Source organism: Triturus cristatus, chromosome 3_2 (genome assembly GCF_964204655.1).
Source record: "Triturus cristatus chromosome 3_2, aTriCri1.1, whole genome shotgun sequence".
NCBI classification, from domain to species: Eukaryota; Metazoa; Chordata; class Amphibia; order Caudata; family Salamandridae; genus Triturus; species Triturus cristatus.
In genome coordinates this window covers 487314933-487336786 of record NC_140584.1, presented here as the reverse complement: position 1 = coordinate 487336786, position 21854 = coordinate 487314933, and the positions used below count along the sequence as shown (strand labels likewise).

Genomic DNA, 21854 nt, shown 5'->3' with positions numbered 1-21854 from the left:
TCTCACTTTGAAGTCTGAGAAAGAAAAGTAAACACCAATCTCCATATTAAATGAATAAACAGCAATTTGTCAAAAGACAAAACATGACACTAGACCTCTGTCTTTGAAGGATCCGCAAATGTGACAAGATAAAAACACAATTTTAAGGCATCTTCATTGCTCGTTCTCCTTTTGAACTCCAGCATGGATATTTTGGGGGGTGCTGCAGCACCCTCCGCATTGCTTATTCCAGTGCTTCTGATTACAAGTGCCTTATAGCCTATGAAACCTTTGACCGACTGCTCTGTTGTCCAATTTCTTAATAAGGCCCTATGATCCCTGCAACAATACGTGGGCCTCACAGCAATGAGGAAGGTGGGACAGTCTGGATGGTGTAGTAACTGGCATACCGGCGAGCAGAATGGTATAGTGGTGAGGTATTGGCAAAGATGATGAAGAGCAGAGGATTGAGGCTCTTTAGCCAGAGCAGAAATCATGTTGAAGGATTCACTACATCTTGCTACATTGTGGGCCTTATTTAGAGTTTGGTAAATAGGCTACTCCATCACAAAGTTGACAGACAGCCCGTCTGCCATACTGCAAGTGCCTTGTAGCCTATGGCAATTTTGGCAGACTATTCCATCCACCAAATTCTAAATAAGGCCTTATGGTTCATGCAATAACGGTTGGTCTTCACAACAATGAGGCAGGGTGGTACAGTCTGGTCGTGTGGTAACTGGGTTACCAGCAAAAAGGATGCTATACTACTGGGGTATTGGGAAAAATGCTGAAGAGCATCGGTTTGGGGCACTAAAGGGGAGCAGGGTGGGATAGTGAAGTAATTAGACATTAGTTCAACACATGCTACATAATATTTGTTCTTGTTGATGCCATGAATTTAAATGTGACTATAAGCATTTGTCCCTAATATCTGGCCATCCACGATGAAAGAGGGAGCAATTTCTTACTTTGGTAAAATTGTATTATGTCGCGAGATTGGTCACAAACAAAAGGATGGCATTTTCTTACAAAGGGGCAGCAGGAAATAAAGCACTCTTTTAAACATGCTACCTATCAGAAGTAAAAGTTGCTATGAAAATAAGAACTGTTCTAGTACCTTTTTATGAAATGCCTGAACAAATTAAGCCAATTATTTTTTGTTTTTTCGTTTTTTTAAAAACTGATACTAAAAGACACAGTAATGCCTAATCTATTTTTTTTCTGCTTCTAGGTCTCAGTCTGTCTCTCCACCTCCTGTCTTATGCCCAGAAAGGAGTCCCGCCTACCCCCTCAGTGACAGCGAGGAGATCTGCAGGTCAAGCAGGCTCACCAGAGTGCCTCAGGCACAGGTATTTATCAAGGACTGGAGTCTGAAGGAGACCATCCTGAGGGGTACATCTGCTCTGAACTCAGACTCCGAGTCACAAAGGCACCTCCTGAAAGCAGTCAGCATTGGGTGCTTAGATAAAAGGCTATCGGTTTTCAAGGGCGAGAACCAAAAGGAGAATGTTCAAGAGGCATCTGCTGGGGACCCGATTGGCAACTGTCAGCTTGCAAGAAGTACTCTCTCCTTAGGGTCCGCAGCAAACCTTCGGAACCTTTCGCTCAGCCGGAACAGTGTTCGCTCCCAGAATCTTGGGATCCAGCGAAAGATCTCAGAATGGGAGAACAGAAAGGAGTTCCCCCAGAGGATGAGTTTGTGTGTGGAGAAAGGCGACCTGGCAGACAGGTTTGGAAGTGAAGGATGCCCCAGCATACTGCCATCTCCATGCAGTGAGAAGACGTTTGACTTCAGAGGCTACAGGAGAATGAGCAGAACATTTTCAGAGTGCTCCTACCCAGAAACCGAGGAGGAGGAAGGGCTGGACCGTGATCCCTTCCGCAAATATGAAAGGAGACTCAGCAGGAATGAGCCCAACTCCTTCCACCGAGGGCACTCGAGAAGCGAGCCCTCCGCAGTGCTCAACAGAATTCAGAAAATTGAGCAGGTTCTGAAGGAGAACCCAAGCAGAGCAATCCCGCAGTTACCCAGCAACTGCTACAGTGTTGACCTTGGGCGGAAAAAATCCTTAACCTCAGGGACTCTTGAAGATGTGAATGAGGTTGCTAACAAAGGGGCCTCTGACAGTTTAGCAAGTAGACCTGGAACCCCAACTGGGACCCCAAATGAAAAAACTGCTAGGTCTAAACAAATTCTCACCCCAAATCCAAGCAGCCCAGCACTGATTTCAGAGAGCCCAACGAACACTGCCGTAAATCCTGTACCAAAGCCCAAACGTACTTTTGAATATGAAGCTGAGAAGAACCACAAAGGCTCACCCAGCAATGGTTTAGCATCTACACGCACAAGTGTCTCACCTCCGCCACCTCTTCCATTGACTCCTGCTCCGCCAGTCACAAGGAGACAGAAGAAGGATGCACACAGAAAGCAGCAAACGAGGTAACACTGTCAAACTTGATAACTTTTCATTCAGGCTAATTTCAGATATACTCATTATAAACTTGGCATTACTTCCACATTGTAATTTTTACACTGTCAATATAATATTAATGGAAATCCCCATATTGGCATCAGAGAAAGGTCTGCTTTGCCCATCATTGTATTCCCTATAGAATGGCAAAATATTACCCTATGTACCCTACGATTAATTACGATTACGAGGTGCTTTCCACAAAAAAGCAAAAATTACAACAATTGACGTGATTTTGGAAAGGCAGTATTAGAGGTTTGCACAACCTCCCAGGTTACAAGTTAGTTGTACTATCAAAAGAGGCATTTAATCTTGCTGCTATTTTTTACTTGTTTGAAGCATTTTATTTTTACTCCGGCACGTAATATAGGATTCCCTTTTCAATTTCAAACATTTATTTGCATTTCCACAGTTGCTTTTTCTAAAGATTTTTCTGTCTGATTTTCATGTATTTGTCACATTACTGATTTCTTGCTTCTGTCCATTTTGCTCCTATTTTTCCTTCTTTATTGTTTTTATTAAAAAAGAGCAATAGTTCTGCTAATTCAAAAAAGGTTCCTATTCGGCAAGGCAGACGCAGGCATGGTGGTCTGCTGTTCCTTGCAGGCCACCATCCCAGTATTTGCAGCAAATCACAGGGGATTGAAAATAGCCACCTCCTTAATTAATATTAATTTGACAAGTTGTTCTGCCACACTCTGACTGTAGAGTTAATATTGTGACCTGTTAGTATGTAGGTCACATTCAAAATCAAATTACTTGTCACAAAAAGTTGTTGCTCAGTTTAGGACCACTTTTTATGACCAATCGTTTTTTTACACCAATTATTAAGTGAGAATCTCCTCATATTTGCTTGTTCCATCTGAAAACGTTAGTAATTGCTAATTTTGCAGGCAGATATAATGAATTATATGATAAACTGCTCAGATTTAGCAGCTCTTGAGCTTTGAACCTGATAATCTGGAGCTCTGTATTCTATCTTAATGTTTGGGGCTGAAACAGATTTCTCATATTTGTCTACGACATTACGCCTATTCATCAATTTTCATCTCTTAGCTACTTTAAAGAAAGTCTACAAGAACACAAACATCCACTTCAAATACCAAGCTGAGATCTAAAGCCATATTTTTAAATAATGTTACCAGGATGTCATATTGCTTCTTCTTGTTTAATTCTTGCGCTGTTCAACTTTTATATAGCTAATGTGCGAGTTAAAACTAGATAAAAACCTTATAAGGCAGTGAAAGGGAATGTATTCCGTGCACTACTAGATAACAATGTGGACAAATATATAAAAATGTATACACAAAAAGGTTCTCTCTCATATGTGCACACATTAAAACACACAGAAAAGATAAAAACACACAACACTTTTCATAGGTTGGTTTACCATTCAAATGAGAAAGAAAGGGAACAATGTTGCATACATTAATCTGTCCCATTTTCCCGTGGTGTAAAAATAATCCTGTAAATGTGAATTTGGCAAATATTAGACTAGATTTCACCTCCAGCTTTACTGGCATACATATCATTTGTAATTAGGAGTAAAAAAAGAACACATTGTACAAATTAGTGTGACAAACCCAAGGATCATGGAATGACGGCACATATTCTAGGTATGTTTATTCATATGTACCTTGTTAGTTTATACACTTCCAAAATGGACATTTCTCGATGCGCTCTTATTCTCTGTATTGATAAATGTCCTTCATATGCGGACTCTGGGGTTCCCAGCCCAGAGATATGAATGGTATACAACTTCGTTTTTGATTTCACTCCTGATCCTGTAAAGGATTTCCACCACTGACCTGAGTGAGAGAGAAGGCAAAGGCCACTTGATTTTGGACCCCAGTGCATCCCCATCGATCCCTCCTGTTATGGCTTATACAATGGCGCTATGAAGGCATTTGTACCAGTAACTCTTGCCTTGATTTCTGGTAATGTGACTCCTTTTGATCATCTTTCATATTGGTGAAAGATCCTTAACTTAGAGATCTGGCTCTTCCCCGTTCTGAAGATGTATGGCCTCCTTCTTCTCTGGCCGTCCATCAATGCAGAGGACTCTCGAGCCACGGCAGGGGATTTTGTGGCGGATGTGTTCTCCCATCCATGGAAGTACTGATTTATGTCCTTGCCTGATGCAAGAAATGGCAAGTAGAGGGGAGTTCCCTGTCACATTACCTCTTTTGATAGTTGTATATGGACCTCCATGCATGGAGTTTCATCTCCTGGGACATCTGTGCAATAACAATTAGCAATAGCAAGCTGCCTACAATATGTTCGGGGATGTAGGTGAAGAGTCCTATACATGGAGGTCACTGCTCTCCAGACGACAATTTCTCTTTGCCCGTATCAAAGTGGCGTAGAAAGTTCTAGTAAAATGAAGAAGGGGTAACCAAATTATTTGTAAATCCAAAACTCAAATCCTGCAGTTGTGCTGCTCCCAGGCAAAGCTTCTTTAGCACCGTGGGGTTTACTCCTCAAGGAGGAATGTTCACATTATTTACACCAAGGCTTATAATCTTCCCTCCAAAGTACAACAGGGTAAGCCCAAGTCTTGCGGCAACACCACAAGTCTTGCACCATCGTTACGAGAGTCTCCTGTATAAGGGCAGTCACCCAGTGCATCAGTTCCTGTCACCTTCCTGGTAGTGCTCAGAACATCAAACGTGTCACATATTCAACCTGTTCCACTTTGTTCATAGGCGCCTTGCTAGGCCAGGCCAGCTGCTTGCCTCTCACCCAGTCCTCCCAATCCATATGTACCAAAAAGGAACCTCCAAGTCATAGGTTCTCTTTGGAGTGCCCATGCTCTACACAGGTGCCTGGCTCAACTATGAAAGACCACTACAGCCTAATGCCAACCTATGGCCTACTTTACTTGACAGTGCCTCTGTACCACCGGGATCAGGCCACCACAAGTTTGTAGAACTCGTTCTTCTTTCCTTCCCCTTTGATCTTCTGTTTCAGCCTCCCTATGCCTTACCCCCTTTCTTGTTTCATAGATTGGAGCACGTCTTGGATTGACTTGCCAGGCGTTTGGCAGTGATAGACCTACCAGCTTAACAAGTCACATTGGTCCAATCTAGACTGTCACGTAGACAGCCTTTAAACTATGTGTTGCTTTGGTGACAGCGATGGGCTTGAAGATTCCTTTGGCTATTTGATGCAGAGCTTGAAGAGAGATAACCGTGCCAGGGTTACTGTCAAACGTTGCAGGCCAGTCCTTCCTATTGATAGGTAAGTGCGAGTACACCCAGGGCATCTGGTGTGCATGCCCATGCACAGATGGTGAATGCAAATGGAATCTTAGAAACTGCTGCCACACTCGCCGCCAGGCCATGACTTAATATATCACTCCTCAACCTCATTGAGGATCTAGATGCGAGTATCCATATCTGTGCTTTACAGCTCTGGAGCCTGGTATTGCAAGCCCCTGAAGCTGGGGGCATGGAGACTTAAAGAAGCCATCAGCCAGTACCAAAGCTTATTTGTTGTCCCAATCAGGCCATTCTCGGATAAATTAGGTTCTCCTTTGATAACCACATCCTTCATATTGTCTCAGCAACCTCTAGGTTCTCGCTTAGCAGGGAGTATTCGTAGTCAATTCTGGGGAGAGTGGGGGGGGGGGGGGTTACAATAAGACTGATTTAAGCACTCACCTATGTTGTCAACAACTATGGGGCACCAGTTTGCCCATGAAAACATCAAATATGGCCCACTGCCAATTGAAAGGTGGCAAAATGTCACTTAACCTTGGGAGATAATTGTCTGTACTTAGTCCAGTTGCCTCTCTCTCATTGGAACTATTCCTCTTGATATTTCATAGGGTAGGCTTCCCTGTTTATACCTCCTGTCAAACTCCTTATACCAGTGGTTCCCAAACTTGTGACTCCTGAGGACCCCATTGAGTCACCACTGGAAGCCGGGGACCCCCAAGCAATTTGTAGGATTTAAATTTAAAACATGAAAACAGTACTTCGAAAAAAATAAACAAACGTGTGCACACAAAACAAATACTCAAATTACTAAAGATTTTAGGGGCATATTTAAAAATGTTCCTGTGGCAATAGGGGCTTTGCCTTATTTACAAGGCAGTGTTAAGCCACTTATTGTGGCTTAACGCTGCCTTGTAAATAAAGACCCCTTTCACGCAATGCTTAGTGTGAAAAAGGTGGGCAGTGGGAGTTGCAGTGGGCGTTTCACTCCAACACCCATTGATTTTGAAGCTGCCCTCAATTTACAAGGTCAGCTTAAATAGGAGACAGCACCAGAATTAAGACCATGAAAAACCTGGTCTTAACTTGGCGAAATGAGGAGAAATGCCTTATTTCTCCTCGTTTTTGCTTTTTAGCAAACCACCTTTGATTGTTTATGTTCAGGATGGTGACCCTTCCTGCACATAAACAATCTTTAATAAAAATGACGTTTTGTAACTTCCATGTGTGCTACACTAGGCAGCACACATAGGAGTGACAAAAAGGCATTACAAAATTGTTCATGTGCAGGAAGTGGGAACATAGCAGCATCAGGATAATGATAGACTGGGAATAAACATATGTTGCTAACTTTTACCATGCAGTTTGCAGGCAGCTCTTTGACAGTTTATAGGGCACTGTGCTAGATTACGATTGTCCCTTATGAATTGCACAGTGACAAAAGAATCTCTGTGACAAAATCAGTAGCCCACTGACCTATGCACATAAAATACTGTTTTTTAAAATGCATTGTACACGTTCTTTGCAGTAGGCATATTAACCCTCTGTGTCACATTAGATAAGTCAAAGCTGCCATTAGACAAAACTCTCATCTTTCACCAGCAGGTACATTAATCACTGGCATTTTCTTGACACTTTTATAGTTGCTCGAAAACTGCTAATTTTACAAGGAACTTTGCAGTGCTTTTAAAACTGCTGCCGGCGGACCCCCTGGGAATGTGCCACGGACCCCTGGGGGTCCTCGGACCCCAGTTTGGGAATCACTGCCTTATACTTTAAGATGCTTTATAATACTCTAGCATGAGTGAGACGGCAGGAAACTGGATATTTCTGCCAGTAGAAATTACTTACCATAGTGACTATTCCACCACTATCCCCAATTTACCCTTTACTCCAGATGAACCAACTAGCTATGTATGTGGTCAACAGCACTGGTGGCAGGTATCTTTGTGATTGATTTAAAAAAAAAAAAATAATGATTATATAATGTAGAAAACTATTTATTGCAACGCATTTTACATTGCTATTTCACAATAACTGTGCAACATTTCGGTAGTGTGATTTGTTGATCAGAAATGTTTTTAAATGAGCAATGAAAAATCTTTTTGAGTGATAAATTATTAAATTGTGTGGTAGTTAGGGGATAGGATTGAACAATACTACAAACGATGAAATAAAGCGAGAATAAAAGCCCTTGACAGGCTCAGACGGCATGTCAGAAATATAAGAACATTTGTGAAATAAATCATTTCACAGTGGCAGCTGGTATTTGAAGTTGGTGGGGGGGCAGGTCGTGGGGGGAGGAGGGAATAAAAAAATTAAAATACACACTTAGCTGTCTGCCGCCCGCTGTCGCCGCCGCCTCCTCCTCTCCGTCCTCTTCTCTGCTTCCAGGGCAGGAAGCAGGATGCACCCGGCTCCCAGCCTCCCAATAGCAAAACATAAAGGTGCAATTGGTCTGAGAACCATGGTTTGGCATTGAGCCTAAGAATGGGAGGCTGGGCATGTTCTCCATGCAGGCTGTAATGTAGCCTGCATGGAGAACATGCAAAGTGCGCATGACGGTTTGGCTGGCCCGAGACGTCCGGCCAAAGCCTCATGCGCACTTGGGAGTGGGCAAACCACTCCTCCCCTGCCCTGCTCTGTGAGCAAAGCAGCCCCGTCCCTACCCATCTGAGCAAGGGGAAAAATAAAATGATAATAACAATGAGCTAATTTTATTTAATTGTTTCCTTTTTCGACCTGCTCAGTTGGGCAACACTCCTCCGCCTTAGCAAAAGATGTGCCACTGTCATTTCATAACGTTTTTTTGTGGTCATTGAAACCTGTATACTTCAGAAATCGATGTGCCCTCTAGAATGAGTATCTACCCTCAATGGGTCATTTTTCTATGCCTAGGATAATTTCGCTAAGTTAGAAATACAGTACATTAAGTAGTCCACCACTGGGTGTTGTCAACAAAAGTCGTTTAGGTGGTCAGTCTTTCTGCTGTATAGCACCTAGGCTCTGGAGTTCGGCCCCTCTGGATATCGGAGCATGGGAAAACAACCTAACGTTTAGACAAACTAAAAAATGGTTCTCTTTTCCTATTATTCCTGCCTAGTCCTACTTCAGCTAACAGTGCTATTTTTATCACCAGGAAAGTTAGGACTGTTCTTGCGTTGTGTAAATGAATACAACCATGTGGTTTATAATAATATACACCTGCACTGGAGCAAATCTCTCCTATTTAGAAAGAATATAGTATCAGAGTTTTAGGTGTTACTGAAAACCTTATCAGCCAAACCATAAACCATGATTAGAGCTTCATAATGCATTAAATACTGGTGCTTTAAACAAATACAGTGGCTGACAAACACATTTCTATTCTGAAGAATCCAATAATCGATCTTTTACAGACTTTATATAGTATATTTGTTTTGCAGGCCTACATCATTTATTTATGAACCGCAGACACCAAAAAAGGGGGTTGTGGGGATCTCAAGAGGAGTTGCATTTTAAATTCTAGGAGCACTTCAGGAAGGAACATGAGCTTCTTTTTAGGTCGCAGACTACTAGACAGCCCTGCTGTGTGGTATGCGAAAGACATCATGGGGAGTTTCAGAAAGTTGACCTGGAAATACATTCTGCCCATTGCTTCCCATTGGCTTTGTGGCTTTTAACTCACGTTTTCTGGCTTTTCAATCACTGGATTTATTTGCTTTAGGCTCCACAGCTTGAGTTTGTACCTCCCCATGCCAAAGCCGTTTTAACAGTATTCTTCCACAAACTAGTTTTCTGTAATTAAGAGGTCTTTAAATCTGGTTCTTATCCTGTCACATTTGCTGGGCACTCAAAGACCAAGGTCAAATGTCAAGCTGTGTCTTCGAGGGGACCTGGTGTTTATTTTGCCTTCGGCTGACTTCAAAGTGAGAGCGTTTACAGGAAAGAGAAATGCAGCATACTTTCTCCATGGAACCTGCTTGTGCCATTTTTTAAAATGTTTATGTTATAAATATCTATCTAACTCATTTTTCAGCTGCACAAAACATTTGACTTTCATATGTGGGGCATGAAGTTTGCTATTGTCAGGATGGGTTGAAGCATGAACGTTTCTAAAATCATGTTTGAAAACTATTACTTACCAAAAAAAACCTTGCACTGATTTAGTCTGTTGTACTAGTACTACTAAGATAAAATAATTCTGCATGTGATTGAAATACATTTTTGCAGAGACCTTTTCATTTAACACGTGTTTGGCAAAATGTATTTACAAATGGAGGTGGCCCACAAGTTAAGTGTGCAGGTCACCTTTGTTGCTTGCTTTCTTTCAAGTTGATTAACTTGTAAATAAATGCTTTCCCGTTTTGAACTGGGAGCTGCAAGCTAAGGTCAGGAGCGTGCTAGCAGTCCACAGACTATAGATCTACAGGTATGTTATAGTATAGATTACACAGCAGCGTTGACTTCAGTGCAGCATAGCTGCAAGTAAAACAAGCATTTGCAATGCAATAGGTCTCGCATTAGTTAAACGTAGAGCTATTGGCTTTGCAATTGGAAAAGAAATGTGGCGGCCGTTTGCCTTTGTTTTTCTATTTATTCAATTTTAAAGCAATGGCGCAACACCGTGCTTTAGAAGTTTAAAGATAAGCGCAGCGTGCCCCTTTTGCAACAAAACACTGTTGCACCAAGGAAATTGTGCTGCATAACTAAACACTTATAAGGTCCCAAAGGCTAGACCTATTGGCTATGCCAATGCTTGTTCTAACCTGGAGTGGAATCTTTTTGTGTAGTGTATTCACTATTTTACTGAACTGTTGCACAAATACTTTACACATTGCCTTTAAGTTGAGCCTGCCTGCTCTGTGCCAAGCTACCAGAGAGTGAGCACAGTTTAATTTAGGGTTTTGCTCACTAGGATTGTGATCGCTGCCTGATTTGGGCTCATATGCTAGTTAGCAAACAACCCAATTCTAACAGAGCTAATAATAAACATGACGATTTGGAAAATCAGAATCGATTTATAAAAAGTCGATGCACAACTTCCAACCACTTTTTAGGAATCAATACTTAGTACATCTGCCCCTAAATGTTTCTCCCATTGAAACATTATATTGATAAAGTAATCTCGTTTCGTTTTATTTTTCCCAGTAAAACACATTTTTGAAATATTTTAATTTTGGCTCAAAATTCAAAACCAGACTTATTGGCTTAGCCTCTGCTTGTTCAAAGATAGTGTAAATGAATTACACTCCAGTGGATTGGAAACCTGCTGTTATAATCAACAGATTCTGCGCTTGAAAGAATGCCATACAAGGGGAGTACTGAAGGTATTAATTACTGTTTGTTGTGTTAATTGGAACTGGCTGACCTCCTTGACCTATGGACAGTAAAATCCATTAGGACTTTCCTAGATGTTATTAGGTATTGATTGTGGTTAGGCTGAAATCCCAACTCATCTGTACTATTCTGTAAGTCTACCAGCCCCGTCTTATTGGTTTTTACTGAAGTGAAAAGAAGTAATACAGTCAGCATTTTATTTATATAGTTCCAACGTCAGGCTACCTTGGGGCCTTGATGAAAATAGGTGCGTTTGAAAATGATGGAATAGACCGCGAGAGCCTATTTGCGTGTTCTGATGTCACTGGACCGTCACCCTCAGGTCATGTGTCTTTAATGTGACAGCTGTCACGCGTGATGGCGTGAAAGTGTCATATCTTGCAATGGTTCTCTTCTTTTCTCTGTCTCTTAAAACGCTTTTCATGTGTAGAGATGTCTTATACTTGTGTGTAGCTCCGTCTCTGCTGAAGCTTGACCTTTTCTCCATGACTCACCCTGTAACATGCATCAAGATGCAATAGAACCGCTGCGTGCAATGGGAATTCTGCTGATCCGCTCCCAGAATGATTCACGGTCCCTATTTCATCATGGCCCGCAGCATTCCGCTCTTCACTTATGAGGGCATCCATCTTCCTATTGCATCTGCGCTGTACATGCAATATCACGAGTGACACCCAATGGGCAGCAGGGATCATTACATGCCTCAGCCCGCGCTACAATGTATGTCCTCCGTCACCGCTAGAAAACCCACAGCCCCCGTCACCGCCAGAATACACGCAGCCACCATCACCGCCAGAGTAGGCACAGCCCCTGTCACCGTCATGACAGCGTGCCGCAGGCCTGCTTTAAAGTAATGGCTTCGCAGTCACTGCCCACGCCCCCACCAACCTTACCATTTACTCTGAGTCTCCAAAAATAGTGTTGGCAAAGGGTTATTCGGTTTTATACTAATTGTAAACATGAATGAGTGAAGTGACCTCTCAAACACCATTCTAAAAAGTGCAGATAATACTACCAAATGCTATATGTACTTTTTTACATTATTGTTCAACCAAAAGCTCCATTTAGAGGGCTGTGTGAATCCTGAATGGGGTAATAATATTCCTGAAAACAGGAGGCCCGATGTTACCATTGCATTCTGGATGCCTACACCATAAATCATCAACAAACCGGTGGGAGAACAGGGTCTAAGAGAAACTATATTTAATGACCTGCCCAAGTCCTAATCCCCTATTATTAACTAATTCTACATACACAAGAGAACTGGGGGTCAATCACAAAAGCACATAGGGAGATATACACAGAAATAGAAAGATAGTTGTAATAACACCCTGGCATTCAGAGCAGAGCAAGGATTACCATCAAATTGTTGTATGCGATAGAGCTAAGGTATCAAGCTCTGATGATCAATGCTATCATTTGGTCATCCGCCACAAACAGAAGGTCAATCTCTTGACCATAGGGATTGCTTCTGTGGCAAGCTCTGATGCTCATAAGAAATGCCTTACCAAAATCGGACAGACAACAACAGCAAAAACGTCTACTAAGTAGTGAAGGAATCTAATGTGATGCAGTGCAACAAAAAGAAAAGGACATTAAAAAGATTGTGTGGAGAGACTAGTCGCTCTAGAAAATATAACCCTCCTCAGTCCTCACACCTAGTAAAAATTAACAAATAATGCAGTGATCACAAATAACTGCTATTAAATCATAGCAGTAATCTTAGTGACTGCTAACAATGGGTCGACATGTTTCAGCCTAACTGGGAATTTCCCACGGCTTTCTTCAGGACCTATAATATTCTAGCTACTGCATGTAAAAAAACTCTATTCATTGAGAGCAATTTAGGTGAGAGCAAAAGAGTTAATAAGAACAATACAACCTCGCTTTGATGCGAAACATTCAATCACTGGATGCAATCATCACCTACAAAGATATATAAATCATTTTATCATACTCTGTGCTTAAAAAACTGTGCGATACAGAAACATTCGTATGTCTACTGAAACAGCAAATGTTGCTTACCCTGCGTGATCAAGGATTCAACCTCACCTCCCTGGAACCTTTCTCAGGTTAAATGAGGCCCCGCTCTGCAGTGGAAAGGAAAAAAGCGAGGCATGGATCACACAAACCCAAAATGTGCTGACGACAATGTCCCAAGTACTAGTTCGCCTAGCATCAAGGATGGATCAAGTATGCCTGTAGTAAGTGCATATTATCATATATCTAAAACTCTAAAAAAAGAAAACACTCGTTGTCGGTCTGGAAAGTTTAAGTGAAACGTGCCAGCAGTACAAGCCAAAGTATGCATCGTGTATCAAGGCAACAAAACAAGGAGTCAACAACGCTGTAAAAAGGCACTGTAGAGAGTTCGTATACGGCATGCACAATGCCCCAAGGAGGGCGTTAAGCGAGAAAGAGACTCGGCAGAAATTAATAGAAAAAGCATTCTAATGCGCTGCATTAGATTACAAATGGCAGCGTAAGGATGCCAACAAGTTTCAAGGGAGGGTCGTCCCACATCAACTAACCTGTCCGTCGTTACCTCTTCATATTGCCGAGTCAGGGAAGGAGGCAACGAGTGAACAAGCATCTTCGTTTAAATACTCAAGGACGCCTAATGAAACTCAGTGGACTTCCGGCGCAATTCTAAAGCGTCATGAGCAAGACGCGAAAAAGCATAGAGAGTGATCGAGCTACGGGAGAACACGTCCATGCGTGAAACTACAACGTGACATCATGCGCTCTCTTTTTGTAGTTTGAAAGATACACACGGGGATAAAGATCAATCAATTTCCATCTCCTTTTACTATCACTGTCCAGCTAGTAAAAGAAGCATCTTGGCTGTTTTAACTGATCCAGGTGAAGGTGTTTTTCCTCACTTATAAAGGTGGCTGCCAGGAATGCTGCGTGATCCTCTTCCTCTAATCTGGTTCTCTAGAGAATGAACGTGGCGTCCAACCTTTTCTCAATGTCTTGCATGCGGGGTTTAATCCGCAAACTGGTAAATTTTTAGCTTTATCCCAAGGAAATGAGGAAGAGGTGAAGATATTTGTTCACGCTGGTAGATATTGAAGAGAGATCACTGTTATGTGGGCTGGTCTACTGCTCTCTGCAGCAATGGTGCCAGGAATCTCATCCTGAGCACTTGGGTAGAATCTTGGCTTCTACGACCTTCCGGTTGTTCTTTACTGATATTAGATCCGCTATGGACGGTGTGAGTTATTTGAACTAGATCAACTTGTCAGCATTACTCTGGGCTGAACTCTCGTTTGTTCGGGTATATTATTATTATAATGTGTACTAGGTTGCAATTGCAACTTGGATTTATTTTCATAAAATGTGTGGTTATCTCTACAGGATCCAAGACAGAGGATTCCTAAATTGCAATACTGTAAACATTCAGAGCATTGGTCTGAACTGCCACACTGTTTCCCTTGTTGTCCAGAAGAGCCTACATTGTGGCTATTTCTCACTGCCCCGAATGAATGTAGACAGTAGCTTCACAACAGGACTGGTTCTTTCATAACATATTGGGCTACCAATTACTGTGACTAAAAAGAGTCTTTATTTCTGGTTAAAGAAAACATATATAAATAAACAAGAATTATATAGATTCAAAAATACCAATGATAGCATAACAATAACTTATCACACATTCAGGTAATATGTTGCCAAATGATTTTAATACATATACAATATTGAATTCATCATATATAACTATTTCTGGAACAGTTAAAGTAGATCTGCAAGTATTCTTGCTGTTTAATAAATGTGACAAGCAAATGAAGGTTACAAGTGGGTGCATAGCATGTTTAAAGAAGTATAGCCTAAAAGTATCTTTAATTTTTTCTCTCTTATTAATGGAGGAACTAATGGCCTGGCTTTTACTTTTCAAAGTACATGTATACAACTTGTCCTTTGAATCCAAGTATTATTTTAAACCTTTGCTTCACTGCTGCGTTGGGAGTGCAAGTGTTGCCCAGTTGTTGGGACAGGAATGCCCCCTTCATTATGTATGGTGATGTCCTTGCCTTGCGTTCCAGAACTGCATACACCAGTGATTCTTGATTTTTAATCATGTGGCATGCTTAGCCTATATTCGCACGTTGTCCCTAGGTTCGGTCTTTGACGACAATAAGTTCTAGGCCTTGTCATTAACCAGGAAGGGCGCATCAAACACACCCTGAAAAGTGATATAGGACTACTATCCCCATCACGAGTTTCATGCATGGAGTAAGGTGGTGGCAGCATACCACAGATGGTGAATTATAGTGAAATGCCTTTTTACTTTGCGACCTGAATGTGCCCTTACAAGATAATTCATCTAAAGTCCACTGCTCATGATGAACCCAGAATCCTCAACAACAACATCCTATGTTTTGTACATGTGTGTGTGCTAGGATTGATAGTGTGGCATGCACAAGTAGTATTTTTGTGTAAAATACGACTCTGTTACAGTGCTACAAGGTTTGCTTTCTCACCCACTGGTGATAAACTTTGGTTTAAGGCACCAACTCTGAATGTGAAAGGCAGGTTATTCTAGCCTTGCAGAACCTCATGCAATACATTGTTGAAGTGGAATTATTGCTTTTGGGTTACTAACCATCCCTAAACTGGGATCTGGCGCACCGTGCTATCGGAAACTGCTCTGTTTCACTGTTTACAATATCACAAACCAATGGTGCTAAGAAGAGACACTTTTAACTAAAAGCATTTATTGCAACAGGGCAAACTTGTTTCTCAGTATATCTAAAACAACCATACAGAATATCCTAAAAAAAGAAAATAGGCAAGTTGTGAATAACGAGAATAAAATGAACATTTCTAACATAGAGTGTCATGTAGAATCTAACACCCTAAAACCTACTTCTGTGCGCTATGCTAAGAGAGCATGGAAAGGCACTGCATACCTTGTTGACAGCAAAAGCGGTGATTATCATAGAGGAGTGGAGGCATTGTTCCCTGAGAAAGGAAAGCACAGGCCGTGGCAGCGTCCTTTCTGTGGGGTTCCGCTCGGCATCTGCATCGAGTACAATGTAGCAGCTTCTTTGTGTGCTGGCAGCAGTGAAGACCATCTCTCCAGCAGTATCTTGTGCGATAATCTGGGAAAAGGTCCTCTCCTAACTATTGATCAAGGGGGCAGTCCTGATATATTAAATCAGAGATTGGAATTTCTGTCATAAGTTTAGGGATTTCTGACATAGAAAATGTGCATCAAGGTGTGCCTCCCAGATGTATCCTTGTGAACATCTAAGGTAAATGGATGTTAATTCAGACTACACTGTGTCAGTGGCAGACATGAGAATGATTCTGCATAATTTGTGAAAAATGGCGACTCCCATTACCTGAAATTGAGAAAATGGCGATACCCTTTCCCTAAGATGGAGGTGGGTCTTCTTAAAATGGAGTTAAGCCATAGGGGCTTTACATCAATATAGGTTCCATTTTGGAAGCTCACTGCATTGACCAGAGTACATTTTGGAGGAAAGGTTGCTTTTTCCGGACCGCACGTGTGTTGCTGGCATCTCCTAGATGGGAGGGGGGAACAGCAGACTCTATAGTGAGGAAAGAGGAGATGGGCTTTCTTTAGACATTCCAGGGCCCTTCCTGAAACACTGGGCTGCAAATGACTCTGACTGCAGCTGCTGTTAAGTATATGGCTGGGGGTGCAGGGTGAGGCCTGCAAGTATCTGTCATTATGGAGAGGAGTCCTTTGAAGGGCATATATTCTTGTCCTATCATCCTTATCGCTGTGAGGAGAGGTCATAAATAGGAGGTGCAGCCTGCTCAAAACTCTTTGTACTCCTGTAGCGGCAGTCCACCTGGAGATGGTTCTGATGAGCAGAGCAAAATTGCTGTCAAAGTCCACATCTGGAAGTTGGCCTGGTGAGCACACCTGAAAGGGGAAACGACCCAAAACGGTTCCAAGGAAGAAGCCATGGAATACACATCCTCCGCCTGCGAAAGATGGAAGCCCAAGACCCATCGATGTTTGCTCTTGTGGTTTTTTCTACTGATGAAGGTGTACTTCGCAGAGCACGCCAGGACTATTAAGCAGCGAAGGGCTGGTGTTGCCCTACAGACCACACCCAAGAGGTGAGGAAACATTGTCTGGAGTTGGTTCTGAAAGAGGACTTCCTGGACAGTCCTGGGTGCCAAGACATCCTGCCTGTGAGCAAGGGAAGGAAACACCAACCCTGCAGGAGTAGCTGATCATGGAAGGAACTGCTCTAATTGACTCTGGCGTAGGGTCCATCCATACTGAGCAAGGGCACCAAAGGACGCATGGACTGCCAGACCTGGCAATGCAATCTTGGTCTCTTATTTCGTAGCTATTAAGGCACCAGGAGCTGAGTGGTAGGCCCGATCGAGCCCAGGATAAGTGCCTGCTGTTGGCCCTTGTGCCCCACAAGTGGACTGTGTGACCGCAGCACTGCCCTAGTGTGTTGTTGGGTCAATACAAATCTGGAAGACCAAATGGCCAGAGAGATATCCCTGGAGTGCCTTGTGAAGAATCAAGGTCACCGCCTCGAGGCACTGTGTGCCAAAGATAGCGCCTGACATCCATAGCGCCAAAGAACCATCACCTGTGGGTGTGTGCCAGTCACCTTCAAGATGAAGCACCAAGCCAGACTGTCGGAGTGAGCCGTGCCATGCGTCAAGTACACACCGGATTGTCAGAGTGAGGCGTGCCATTAACTTAGTAACCACTAGTGAGCTGGAGTGAGCCGCAATCTACAACCAGCTGCTTGGAAGATGGACACCCACAGAAGCCTTCACTCCTGCTTCAACTCTGAGTGGCCGGCTGCTGCGCAGCTCCTTGGAAGGCTTCTATGTGCCACCCAGAAGCTTAATGCGATTAGTGTAAATCTGCTTCCAAGGCGAGGCCAAATACATCCCAGCGCTGCTCTTATGAACTGGGTGAGACCACACAAGCGAACACAAGCTGCACCTATAGGCCTTATCTTGAACTCTAAAACCAAAAGAGGGGGACCCACGAATGGGCACTTAGGGCGTTAGGAGGATTAGTCGGCAGGTGGTGGAGCAACACGTGTAAGGTGCAGTGGAGGAGGCTGGGAGCATCAAAAACTGGAGAGTGGAAAAGGAACACAAGGGAGGTTCGGGGGAGGGAGCTGCAAAAACGGACAGTAGGACAAAGGGGGTATGCAGAAAGCAAAATGAGTGAGGTGCAGGGCAGGAGAGAGGGAGCAGCAGACGGGGGCAGAAACAAGGACAAGGGATGGTTGGGCTGAGAAAAAAAGCACCACGCACGAGGGGGAGTGGGAAGAAAGAAGAAATAGTACCTCAATCATGTCTAGGGCACCAATTAAGTTGAAACAATCTGTGCTTGGTCCATGCGCCACAGGAAGAAGCGCAAGAGACCTTTGGCATGCGCTGGCCAATTAGGAGGCAGCACTGAAGACTATGAAGCCAACAAATGGTAAGAAAAGTTTAATAGTGCAAGCTAGAAAACGTGATATGAAAGTGTTTTTGGCCCTGGTAATTTTATTCATATAATATTGAATGAAATTATGTGATTAAACAAATCAAGTCTTTGCACTCTACTTTTTAATATGGAGAATGCCATTCCTCGGCCTTCCCTCCATAGCAAGTAAAAGCCATCTTTGTGAGGGTGCACTGGCATACATCAGCAAATCTACTCTGTCAGAGCAAAGCAACTCTTACAGAAGTGTTTTTCAATGGCAAAATATGAAATTTTTAAAAACTAAGGGCCTGATTTAAAAAAAAGAAGTAAATCCACACACAGATTTAAGGCCATGTGTGGATGCAGGTTTGCTACTTTCTGGGATTCACGAACATTCCCAGAAGTACCTTGTTAAAAGCTGTTCCAGTAACGTGTTTCCAGGCTTACTTCTGGGAGTGTCATGTGATGAGTCACATGGGGTCCTATTTTCCCTTACCTGTAATTCTCTATTGCAGAAAACTCTACATAAGGGGATAGGAGCACTCTGGGCAAACACACTTTTTGCTTATTTCTCTATGGGGAAAACATTTCTGCCGATGTAGAAAGCCCTTCTGTTGCTCCTCAAACAAATGAGGGGGTGATCTGTTTCCCTTCCAACCCTGGAAGGGAGGTTAGGCTAGACCTGTGTTGGAGTAAATCAGGCTGGAAATGCGATGGAGAGGAGTTGGGGATACTCATAAACATGCAAGTTAGTGAGCAGGCCCAAACTTCCAAGGCAGACCATGCATTTCTTTCACCCCTTTCAACCCATGTGGGTCTACAAATGCAGATTTCTCTTCACTCGTGGCAGAAAGTTTTTCATTCATAAATCGATGTATGCCTGCCTTGAACCCCTCTATAAACTCGTGACAGAAGTACAAAAGATACATTTGGTTGTGTACTAAAGTGAACAACCAAATTAATCTTTTTGAATGAGCCTTCCTTTTTTTGAACAAGAAATAAGTAACTACAAGCATAAAAAGGTATAACTGTGCTGTGCATTTATTTAAAAAAAGAAAATGCGTAGAGTGCTATTGGATCATGATGGGCTGTTTCTCTAGTATGTCAGTTGGCCATGTGCAGACTTGAATGTGTTCTTTTGAGACTTTGGAAGCATAACACCACTTTAACTGTGTTTTTTAGTTAATTTCTAAAACATGTTTCCTGTGTGAATGTGAAAGAGTTTGTGCTATCTCAACTACAACTTAATTTTAATTGAGCTTTTTTTCAGTAAGGAACATTAGCGGTTGGGAGCAGGGCCGCTTCTCAAGGGTAAAAACTGCACTGCACACAGCCATTTGCCCGTGCAGAGTAGGGATGGTATTCGACCTGGGCTTTGGCTGCCTGACTGCCCATGTATCCTGACCTTGCAGAACATGGTCGTTGGCAATACATGGCATAGGAGGAATGCAGGGTCTGGCCTGCCACCAAGACCTACATCATACCACCCACGTGTCCCAGCAGTTGCACTTAGGACCTACTATGCATGCTGCCTGCCAAAGACTGAATAACTTCACCTTACTTTAAAAAGAAATCCCTAACTCAGCAAAATTAGCAGTTTTGGAAAATGGCAGCCTGTCCTGATGTTAGTGATAGGGCCCCCGAGGCCAAGAACGACTCGGGAGAGAAGCGCATGGTCCCTCTCCCTTTTAGCAAAAAAAGGACCCGGGGGGATGGGTTCCCCAGGGCCTGGCACTATGGCCAAAGGTTGTGCGCAGCTTGGGCTTGACTGCACGTGGAAGCTGGCTGCAAGGTGTGGCTGCGGGGAATTGCATTTATTAAGTACTTCTTTACGTTAAAAAAACTAGAAATTCACTGAAAAAACAAAGGTTAATGTAACGTTATAGCTAGGTGAATTTCACAATGAAAACATTAACGTTTTGAATTTTAACAAACTCAGAAATTCACCAGTTATAGTTAGCAGCAATAACTATATTTTGCACCCGCGAAAGCATGACATAATTTATGACATCACTGATGACGTCTCAAATTACATCATTGATGACAACACTGAGTACATCATCCAAGCTTCATATTCCCACAAATTGCTCCATATATTATAATGGCATTAGAGGCCTGACAGCAAGTACAAAATAGCGCAGGAGAATATCCGCCATCATTACTACCATCACAGCTACAACTCCCTTAGGTGTAGAAAGTATGCATTATGTGCAAAATTGACCCTATGCCATGCACTTTACAGCTAGCATTGTTCACATTGTTCAGATATATAGGAAACCGTCATTGAGTACAGTGTTCAATCTGTATACAGCTGCTCACAGACAGCCACGTTCCTAAAAATAGTGAATGTCAGTTCCAAAACAAATGCCCTACTATGGACAGCTTTTATCTGTATCAAACCCTTGAAACTCAATGAACCTACATTGACAAATGAAGTTGATATCAGTAGAGAACTGAGTACTGTACACAGTGCTTACTCTATGGAGAGGGTTTACTCTATACCACATTGATTGCAAACAGTGACACTTTCATGAGAAGTACACCATAGAGTATTACAAAGTATCCACTAAGAACAGTGTACACTCTATGCAACAGTTGTCAAAAAAGACACTGTTTGCTAAAAATAAACCAAGATCTGAAGGTGCAAACATCATACTACCCACACCCTTCATACTGCGGTGAAACTTTACATATAGCCCATCTTCTCAAGCAAAAAAAGCAAAAGTACATAGGTTAGTATCTGGTGCACACAGTCTTCTATGTTATGTAGAAATTGTCATGCTGACACTATTCTGTCAAATAGCTCAAGACTGCTTACAAAAGTTAGTATTGACTAAGTAGAATCATACCCCTATTGAAAACCTTTTCTGCAGAACCAAAAGACTTGTGTGGAACATAATAAACACAAGTCAACTGTCACCTGCACTTAGAGTTACTCTTGAAATCAGAGATTTCTAACATTTATAACATGTTCAATACCTCATGTTTTGTAAACACCTACATGCAGAAGATGCACTCAGGCTGCACAAAATTAGGTAGACAAGTAATATGGTACCTAACCGCCACTATGTAAACTATGAATCAAACTAGCACACTCATTTGATGATGTCATCAGTGAAATCAATGGTGTAATTTGAGATGTCACCAGTGATGTCAATAATGATGTCATAGAACATGTCATAAGTGATGTCATATGTGAAGTCATAATAAGTGCATGGTCAGTGCGAACGTTATAGGTAACTAAGGGCTGCTGTGTAAAACTGATGAATTTCTGTGTTTTATTTTAGCTCAAACCTTCAATGTTGTCATTGACTGATTGTTTTTAGCAAACATGAGGCTGACAAGACAAGTGGAGCTGTTTCTAGGCCAGACCTAAAAATGACATACAAGAATGTAAATGTATTTCTTGTGCTATATTACTCTGAATACATTATCATT

At 42.3% G+C, this 21854-nt stretch overlaps 1 protein-coding gene across 4 annotated transcripts in view; it reads left to right on the top strand.

Moving 5' to 3' along the window:
• DENND2B (DENN domain containing 2B) overlaps positions 1-21854 on the top strand; it is a 1065289-nt gene that overhangs the window by 630923 nt on the left and 412512 nt on the right. For all 4 annotated transcript variants that reach the window (XM_085648132.1, XM_085648131.1, XM_085648133.1 and 1 more), the window contains one exon: positions 1211-2419. In XM_085648132.1, coding sequence (XP_085504258.1) covers positions 1211-2419 — 1209 coding nt within the window. The remainder of the gene's footprint in view (positions 1-1210; positions 2420-21854) is intronic.